Source organism: Balearica regulorum, chromosome 6 (assembly GCF_011004875.1).
Source record: "Balearica regulorum gibbericeps isolate bBalReg1 chromosome 6, bBalReg1.pri, whole genome shotgun sequence".
NCBI lineage: Eukaryota > Metazoa > Chordata > Aves > Gruiformes > Gruidae > Balearica > Balearica regulorum.
The window spans coordinates 41,686,819-41,696,584 of NC_046189.1; the positions used below are offsets into that span (position 1 = coordinate 41,686,819).

The 9,766-nt window shown below is 49.0% G+C and overlaps 1 protein-coding gene across 5 annotated transcripts in view; it reads left to right on the plus strand.

The window, feature by feature from the left end:
- The window catches only part of FMNL2 (formin like 2), a 148,048-nt gene extending 140,785 nt beyond the window's left edge, over nucleotides 1–7,263 (plus strand). Inside the window, exons 25-27 of one of the 5 annotated variants that reach the window (XM_075757369.1) lie at nucleotides 369–492; nucleotides 2,195–2,328; nucleotides 5,139–7,263. In XM_075757369.1, coding sequence (XP_075613484.1) covers nucleotides 369–492; nucleotides 2,195–2,286 — 216 coding nt within the window. In that variant the 3' untranslated portion in view covers nucleotides 2,287–2,328; nucleotides 5,139–7,263. Of the gene's footprint in view, nucleotides 1–368; nucleotides 493–2,194; nucleotides 2,329–3,643; nucleotides 3,877–5,138 lie in introns of those variants that run through there. The other 4 variants (XM_075757370.1, XM_075757368.1, XM_075757367.1 and 1 more) reach the window with 4 other exon arrangements.
- The last annotated feature ends 2,503 nt before the right edge of the window (nucleotides 7,264–9,766 follow it).

Sequence of the window (9,766 nt, forward strand, 5' to 3'; positions counted from 1 at the left end):
GTTGGGATCTTTAATCCCAGCCAAGCTTTTTCCCTCGGAAGGAAAGCCTGGTCTTGTTCCCCTAATGCTTTTCAGAAGTAAGAGCTTGGAGCTCCAGTTCCGAGTGATGAGAAGGCTTGGAAGGAGATTACAAACCTGAGAAGGAAAAGCAACCTGGCAGCCAGGTGAACTTGTGACTCTGCCCGTCGTCTCCATGGAACGCGAGCTAACCGCACATGTGTGTTTGCCTGGTCTTGCAAAATTGGGCAGAAAACGGACAGTTACTGTTTGCTGCTTGCTACCGGTGGGATCCGCCCGGTGTTTCAGGCAGGAGGAGGGAAGCAGGGTAGCTGGAGGTCAGTCCTTACGAGTCCTCTCTTTGCTTTCAGTCTCCTTCACATAAAACAAAGAGACAGCAGCAAGAGCTGATTGCAGAGCTCAGACGGCGGCAAGTCAAGGATAACAGGCATGTGTACGAAGGGAAGGATGGTGCTATCGAAGATATTATAACAGGTAAACACCTCTTGTTCCATAATCGGAGGCCCTTTCACAGAGGATAAAAATGTTTATCTGCCTAGTAGCTATTGTCAGTGCTTCGTGTACTTCTTAAAAAAGTGTTACTCGAGCTCAGCTTAGGACGTTGTTCATGTGATGGGAATCCAGTATAGAAACTTTTGCTGATGTTCTGTAACAAACAAACCCCGGTAACCTGCCTTTACGTGTCCGCTGCTGATGCTGCCCGCGCAGACCTCGGACACGCTCTGTTTCTTAGTTCTTCTCTTTCAGCATGTGGGGACGTACTCGCCCTCTGATCTTTAGAGTAGCCAGTTCAGTGCCTGATCTCAGCAGATGCTCCGGTGGGGAGATGCATGCCGTGCAGATCTTTCCCAGAAACCTTTTTTCCCCATAAATGGAATGAGTGACGGATGTTTAACATTATTAAGAGCCTGCATTTTCATTAAAATGTACTAACAGTAATTGTACCACATTATTGCACAGTTACAGCAAATCACTTAGACCTGAATGATTTATGGCCCTACGCTGCTTCTCAGTTTGGTAGGCAGAGTGTGCACTGATCCCAGCCTGGGGCGGCAGGGAGAGGGGCAGAACCCGCCGTCGTGGCAGAGACAGTCAGGACTTTGGTGCAAATATTTGCTGAGGAAAAGAGCTGCCCTCTAAACTGCATTTTGCTCAGGAGTCAAATAGTTTTTAATCTGTACAGCTGCTCTGATTCCAGTACTTGGATTTTACCTGCACGTTCTTCACCCATGGTGTGAAAGGACCGTGATTTTAACACTTCGATAGCTTTACAGTACTTTGCATTGCACAGTAGCTCAAGAAAAGGTCTTTGGGCAGGATTTCCTTGGCTACTGCTCCTGAATGTTTTTCACATGAGTTTTTCCTGCAGGAGGGGAGGAGAGCTGTTTCACCACTCACTAAGGAAAGCCAGGGAGTTTTTGCCCAACTAGGTCTGAAATGCTCGAAGCTTTCACAACTCTTTTTAACCTTGATTAATAGCTTCCTAAGATAATATTCTTTATTTAAAGGGCAGAGTTGCTATAATAGCTAATCTGTTACTGCTTCTACAACTCCTTCAGACTCCTGGAAGCTTGTTTAATTGGTAAAGTGGTTCTCCTGCTCCGTGGGAGAAACAGATTGTGTGGCAGAAGACGGTCCACGTGCAAAAGACAGTCCAGTGGAGGGAGTGCCAGACTCTAATTAAACATTTCCTATGGTCTTGTGCCTAGTATTACCCATTATGGGGGTGTCTCTGGGGCCCTCAAGCTGTGTAATAATAAAGGTTAGGCCCAGAAGGTCAGGTAGGACCGAGATCACTTGAATATGGCCCGCGAGATCTCTGGCAGTGGTATGGAAATGATCGAAAGTGTCGGTTTCAATTGGATCGCGCCTCAGCAGATGCACAGCAAAGCTGTGCTGATCCGGAGCAGAGCACTGTGGAACACCACAGCTTTTTCTGGGGGACGTTTAGCAGTAGTCCCCTAAACCCATTGAAAACGATGTCATATAAGAAATACTTACTCAAAGACTCGCGACTGCCTTGTTGCCAAAGCCTACTGCAGCGCAGTGCGATTAGCCAGCTGCTTGGAACCTGTAAAGCGTCCCTGGGTGTCCGTAACCGAGCACTAACACTGTACTAATGCGATAGATCCGCTTCTCACGGCTCTTTGTCTGTTTGGCTGTTATTCCCATGCAGTGCTGAAGACTGTGCCCTTTACCGCTCGAACCGCCAAGCGGGGCTCTCGGTTTTTCTGCGAACCTGTTCTCACTGAGGAATTCCATTACTAAACTATTCCTCTTTCACATCTGATGCTCTTAGAAAAAAGAAAGGTTGCTGTAGATTTTCGATACTTCTCCATTTGTACGGATCTCAGCCAGGATCATGTGAATGTTGAGTGTATAGTAATGTCCGGCGTCCACCTGAAGTTGTATTTATGTCACCTCTGTTGCATGTTCTTGTGTTTCAGTAACTTTTTATTCCATCCCATCGACTTTGCGCGTGATGCTTTTGGCCATCCTTGCGTTCCAAAGGCATCGCTCGCCCTCATGCCAGATGCCATAGAACAGCGCGTGGTGGAGGTCACGGTAGAGTTGGTGCAGGTTTCCTGCAGTTCACGAGACCGAGGGGATCAAACGCAGTCAAGAAGTGACAGTCCACTTGGCTTTTCTATGGCATCTCTTCCGGCCTACGGATCTTTCTCTGTATGCCGAGCTGTGTAAAATGCATGGGCCACGTCAGCTGTATGCCAAAGCAAAGTTACGGGCTGCATGAACCGGGGGGCACTTCCTCGGGGTTCGCTTTCTGGCTTGGGAAGGGTTGTCTGGGATAACGTACGTCCTCTGCGAGGAGCGGTTTGGTTTAGACTTTCTAACCAGCACCTGCATGTTTGTCTGCATGTGAGATACGGGATAAAGTGAGCGGCATAAAATCTTTTCTCATTCGGTCACATCCGTCTTTAACTTTTTTCAGTTCCATGCCAACTTTAGCTAAACCAAATCAGAAGGTTACGGAGCACTAACCAATTCCAATTCGCTTGGACTTTGTGCAGTGCTGGGGTTGGGCTCGGTAGCGGCACCGGTGCGTGATCCAGGTGGAGAGGGAAGGAGCAGAGCTGGGGGAACACTCGGCTGCATGCCAGAACCGCAGAAACTGTGACAGTGAAAAGCTTGACATGGAACTGAGCACCTTAATTTACATCGTGTGGTGTAAAGCGTAAGAAGGGTGTGTTTAACCCAGCATGTCTGTTAACACTGTTGTCTTGATTTAAGGACTCAGCGGCTTAAGAAGACAACAGTGTTTCACTTTTGCAATATGTATTTTTATGAATGCTTCTAATAAAATTGCAAACTATAATCAGCTGAACGGTTATTTGCTCTTTTGAGTTAATTGCTGTAGTATCTTCCTGGAGCCAATCTTCAAAGCAGCTTGGAGTTTGGTTAGTGAGAGGCGAGGGTGGCCCTCCCGTCCTTTCTCCGCGTGTCTAACCTCCTCTCGTAGCCTTGGCCTTACCCCCTTCGCTCTGTGGGCTAACGTGCCTGGGAGTTTTGAACGCTGAGTTGACTTGCTTTTCATTTTCCATCCCATTTTTTACTTAACCATCATTTTGTGTTTTGTTTTGTTTTGTTTTGTTTTTTTTCTGTTTAGCCCTAAAGAAGAATAATATCACTAAATTTCCAAATGTTCACTCGAGGGTAAGGATTTCTTCTAGCACACCGGTGGTGGAGGATACACAGAGCTGGCAAGCATCACTTTTTACTTAGCTTCCTCCTCTCTCTGTATGCCAGGCAGCCTCTTGGTAGATGTGGCTAAGCGTAATACTGGTGAGAGCCTCAGGGCCAGTGGAGACCGAGCCCGTTTACTTTCACCCTCTGTGGTGTAGGGGATCCACAGGCCGTGGGCTGGTGACCGTCATCATACTCTCTCCGTTTTGGCCCTTTCTCTTCCAAGTTCAGCCCCAGATAGGCAGGCTTGTTTCAACCCCGTAGTTCCCTGGATATGCCGCTGCTCCCGTGTCGGTCCTGCCACCGCACGGGACGTGAGAGGGACAGCCAGCAGCTCAAAGCACGGCGGTGGGAGAGGGCAGCCTCACGCGAAGGTGCCTTCTGCCGGGGTACACCGAGAGCCGAGAAGTCTGGGAGTCGTGTTTGAACCAAGAGATACGTCACCCAGGAACTGGAGGGAGGGTTTGCCCAGTCCAATGCAAATTTGTTTTTTCCAGGAGAGAAATATTTTATCTCGAATTAGTCTTCAGGTGTACCAAGTGTGCTCAGTATATCATAGCTGCACATGTCACGGCACGTGTAACAGCACATGTCACAGCACACGTAACAGGCTTTCACCAACACGTCCATCTCCAGCTCTCGCCACTGTCCGCTCCATTGCTTGCTCAGCATTCCCTCCTCTTCCCTCCCGAGCTCTCGCCTCCCCAGCAGCCGCAGGGCGGGTTGGGCCGGGCTTTGCTGCCGGCGAGGAGGAGGAGGGAGGGGGTTGGCTGCCCCGCTGCCCTCGGCTAACGACGCATCTCTGCAGATGGTGGCAGCGGGGCAGGGTGGCAGCTGGAGCTTTGCAAGCCGGCTGCAGCGTGCCAGCTGCTTCTGCTCAGGGCACCCGCTTTTAAATAAACGGGTACGTAGGGCCTGGGGACCCGCCCTTGTGGGGCTGAACACTCGCACCATTGTACCCTGGGTCATGCATCTCCAGCGAGCTCCATCCTGCCTTAGAAAACCCCCTTCAGCTCACACCAGTGTTTGAGGGGCTGCGTGAAGGACCGAGGCATACGTCAAGCAGCCTGACGGCAGTCGGCGTTGCCTTTCTGACGTTAGCGAAGGCTAGCAGCCCGTGGGTGGGGAGGTGGCCACACTAACTTGACGGCATAACTCCATTTAGTTTCACCAGCATTTTGGCGCATTTCACCAGTATTACCTGCTGCTTGGGTGCGTAGTAAAAGGGCACGTCAGTATTTGCTCCCTTCTGCTCTCGTTGGGGTGAAGTCCCTTCTCCTGTTCCTACACAAGCTGCTTTGATTGGCTTCCAGCAGGACTTTTCCTTGGCTAGACTGCGTGTGCGTGCGTGCGTGTGCGTGTGTGCGTGCACGCGGCCCAGCCGTGCGTGTTTACGAACGCCGCTTTCCTCTCCGCAGATCTTAGAAACCAGCCGTACCGACGGGCCGACGCGGTGAGGAGAAGCGTCCGGCGGCGCTTTGATGATCAGAACTTGCGCTCTGCAAACGGTGCCGAGATAACCATGTGAGCCGGCGACTGCAGGGGTCAAGGGAAGGGGGAGCTTGAGGGCTACCCTGTCCGTGTGAACTCTGTGTTCTGCCGCCCATTGACAGCCTTGGGAACGGGACCATTTACCTTCTGAAGGGCTCAGAGACCTAGAAAACGCATAGGACCGGCAGCGATGGGCTCTCCACTCAACCGTAGCTAACAAGTGCCTAAAATTGAAGTACCTGCTCAAATTAATCAAAGCAATAGGACTTGATTTGATTGGGTATCTTTTTACACCAATACATTATCCAGTATTTTTAACCAAAATGTAAAATATGTGTTGTTTTTGGGTGTTTAGTTTGGTTTGATTATATAAAAGTTTAGTGACTGGTCTCCTGCGGACCTGACCTGCATCCCGACTGGTTGTGAACAGGTAATACCGGGACGTGCTCTGCTTGGAAACACATTCCTGTGCTGTCTGCCGGGGGAGTTCCCTGGGCTTCAGCTGCACTTACTGGCTTTGCTTTGGGTTTTTTTGTTTCAAAAAGGAAGCCATTTAAGGGCTTTCCATATGTAATATGGAAATAACCCCACGAAGAGCCCCCTACCTTTTCCCACCATGCACAGACTCCACACCCCCGTAGCTAGGACGCGGTACCACGTACGTCAGCGACCGCGCGACGCGTCGCAAGCGAACACGAGCCTCCACCTCGCGGTTGTGCTGTCTGTGGTGCGCAGGGCCGGGGCGCGGGGTGCTGGGGACAACGCGTTGCAAATGCACAAAACGAGAAGGGTGGCTAAGGCATGTTGATGTTCTTCAGCTGGAGGCAGCTTTTGAATAACAGTGTATTTATTAATTAGCACTAAGGGATTAACATCTCAATAATCAGTATTAGGATTCTGAGGACCACTGCAGTTCAGTTACTCGTGCGGAGAATCATCCCGTGCCCTGCTCTGGCAGATCGACACCCCGCTCCAAGTTCCTTGGACAATCCAGTTCGAGTTCCCCGCTCGGGACCAGGCGGTCAGCGAAGGGAAGCCCAGGCCGAGCGTCCCGCTGGGCAGAGGGCACACGGTGCGTTTCTAAAGCTCACAAAGGGGCACGAGAGCCGCTGTGGCACCCGTGGGACCCCCGCTGCCGGTTTGCACCAGCGACCCAGGGCAGCAGGACGAAGCCGGCAGGGTACGTGATCTTCTCTGAAGAACTGGACCGAAGAGAAATCTGTACTTTCCGAGATACATTTTGCTTACAGCTTACCTTTCCTGGTCTCACTGCATCGATATGTTAATTGTAAAGTTTATTGTATAGTATTTAACCACTGAATTTCTTTTTCTTTTATCTTGTGCTTATGTGAACCACTGGTGAAGGTCCCTTTTTTTTTTTTTTCCTTGGATAATGTGTAGTTATATGATAATCTGTTTTTAAATGTACAGATATTTTGCTACAAAACTGGTGCAGTTTTTTATGGTTTTTACACTTCTCTTTTATTCCCACCTTAGCCTCTGGGTAATATTGTAAATATTGTTTAAAAAAAAATAATGCATCAGCCTGTGCTATACAATCTGAATGTTATTTTAACTTATAGTTTTTGTTTTTATATTTAACTAAATGGACAGTTTGGGGCTCAACGTTACCACATTGACCTCTGCTTACCTATTTACAGGAAGTTTACTTTAGAAACTGCCACCTTCTTGCATTTACAGCAACGTGTACTTGACATGCTAAAGAGAACATGCCAACTCGCCTTCCTTCACTGACAGTGACAGAGAGGTAGTTTAATCTGCGTAAGAAAATTTGACAATTAATTTAATAAATTCTTAGGCAAATGGTTAAAAGCACTAGCACTCACATTGTTAAGCTCAAAGGTATTTTTTTTTTTAATTGGAGACAAAAATTACAGTACCACTAGAACATAATGCTGGCATGTTCTCTTTAATATTTTTCTAGTAATAGACCTGCTTCTTAGCAATATTAGAAGTGTTTTATAAAAGCAGTTCATGTTACTTTCCTGGTCTGTTCCTGGCATAAGATCAAATAAACTATTTACACTACTAGGCAGTCAGCCCAGGGGGGTTTGTCACGTTTGGGGTGGTGCTGGACAGGTGAACAGCCGGAGCTTTCAGCAGGGGCAGAGGGAGAGCCTGCCCGCTGCCCGGGGGTTTTAGTTAAAGCACTCACTCCTTCACTCCACTCCTTCACTCCTCGGTTCCGACCTCCGGGCGCTCGCTGGGTCGCTGGTCCTGCACCGGGCAGGGAGGTGCCTGGCGCAGGGACACGGGGCTGCAGCAGATGCCAGAACCCCTCGGGGAAAGTGAGTGGTGGTTCGTCTGTTCCCATAAATACGTGAAAAACAACAGCACAACTAGTTAAGGCCTAAACCTGAAGAACTTCATGCTTTAGCCAAAATTCAACTTGAGTTTTTAGAAGGGTTTAACAAAATAAACGGCCCATGGGGTGAGAGCAGGTGCTGACAGCCCCGCGGGAGCTGCGAGGGGACAGGGAGCTGCGCAGAACAGCACAACTCACGCAAATTTAAAGGCTGCGATAGATACCAGCAACGTTGTAAAATCACAGCTCTTGCTAAAAGTCCTCTCGATTTCAAGGCAGAAATTCAGTTGGAGCTCAGAGCCTCACTGGGCTGGCCGGGCAGGAGAGTCGCCATGTAAAACAACAACAGGGCTACGCAGGCACCGCGTTTCTACCAGACCAGCGACAGGCCACCCCCAAAAGGTGAGGCAGCAAAACAGGAAAGAGGGGTAAAAAAAAAAAAGCAAAGCAAAAAACTGCAAAAACCTGCAAAAAAGGTTGAACTCATTTTAGAAACTAAAAGATGCCTTTGGATTGGTTTGAAAGCAGCCTCCTTTTAAGACGCAGTTCTTTTGGATGATCCAATTAAGACATACAAACAAAACTATTAATTTACATTTACAGATTTTTTATTTTTAATGGAAAAATAAAGGCAAACCTTTTAATAGTATTTATTTAGAAACACTTTTTCCTTAAGCAAGTTCTGGAAATGCAAACCAGTTACAAAATAGCGTACATCAGTTCTAAAGCGTTTGCAAACCATTGTGCCCTGTCAAAGGCTGGATTAGCCCAGGGCTCTGCCGCTGCGCCCAGCTCTGCAGCGACATAAAACCAACACCGAGCTAAGCCTCAGCTTCGCTAAACCCCGTTTTCCACCAGGGCATCGCTACCTGCTACGCTGCCTATGCATTTCCACGGTAAGATGTAAATCCGGGACAGTGACCTCACAAGGTTTGCAAAATCTCTAAGTGAATTCAGGGCCGATCGCAAATGGTCCCAACTCCCCGCCCCGCCCGGGCGAGCTGCAGGCTGCAGGGAACCCAGCCCCCAGCACCCCAACTGCCCGGCCGTGACATTGAACAAACACCTGGCTACAAAGAATTACCCACCTCCCTTTTGCCCAAACTTGGGTGGTTTTGCCCTAAGTGAGAGGCAGCGAGTGGGCAATGAGCAGCTGCTGCGGGCTGTGCAGGACAACACCCATGTCACAGGGTGCTCAGCCCCGAGCATCCGGCCAGTGCCACGGCCTGGGAAAAACACCATCAGGCCCCGCAAGGAAAGCGGAGCAGCTGCAGCCAGCACTTTCCCTTTCAACCGACTCATTTCACTCTCCAAGGGTATTTATAAGAATTTTCTAGCAAGAAATTACACTGCGTGAATCAGACCTTTTGGGGTTGGATGTGCTAGGAACTGCGAGCAAAGATGAGGAAAAAATGCCCTGAAAAGGAAGCAGAACTCTACCAACTCTTGCAACAGTTACTGTGAGCACAACAATCAGTAATTGTTTAAAACTAGAAATAAATACTAGTACACACTAGAAGACAATGTTTAATAGTTGATAAAAATGTACAAAAATACTCCCATGGGAGAGGTGTGGGGGTCCCGCAGCCACCGCTCGGCCCCGGCGGGGCTGGCACAACCTCCGGGCAAGACAAGGAGGAGACGGGGCTCCCGCTGCTTCCTCCTCCCTTGCAGAGGGACCCTCTGGACACAGGCGGCTGCCCTCGGAATGCAGCGGTACATTCTTCAGCAGGTTCTTAAGGCAACACATTGAAATTCATTTACAATTTGTTTTTTAACGTGAAGCTAAACGCTGAAGTAACAGCCGTCGCTGTTCCGGAGGGGAGTTCAGGGAACAGAGGCAGCTGTGACAGGCAGCACCCTCTGCTGGCACTGCCACAGGGGGCCGGCCGCCTTCCCATCAGCTCCAGCTTTGAAAATAGACCGTAAGAATTCCCTCCGAGACCACACTGAGACACGAATCTCAGCCAGGAAGTCACGTCTTTGTGTAAGAGCTCAACAGGGTTTGGCCCGTGACACAGTTCACAAAGAGCAATTCTACCATCTGATTTCTTTTTGCAGTACAGATCAAGAAACAGATTCATTACTCCCCTTCCATCGCCTTCCCCTTTCCAAAATAAAAACAAATTCATAAAACAAATTAAACCACAAGAAACTATATTAAGAATCTCTTTCTAAAAACAAAGTTTTATCTGCCTACCCTGGCCAGGCAAAGCAGCGTCACTGCCT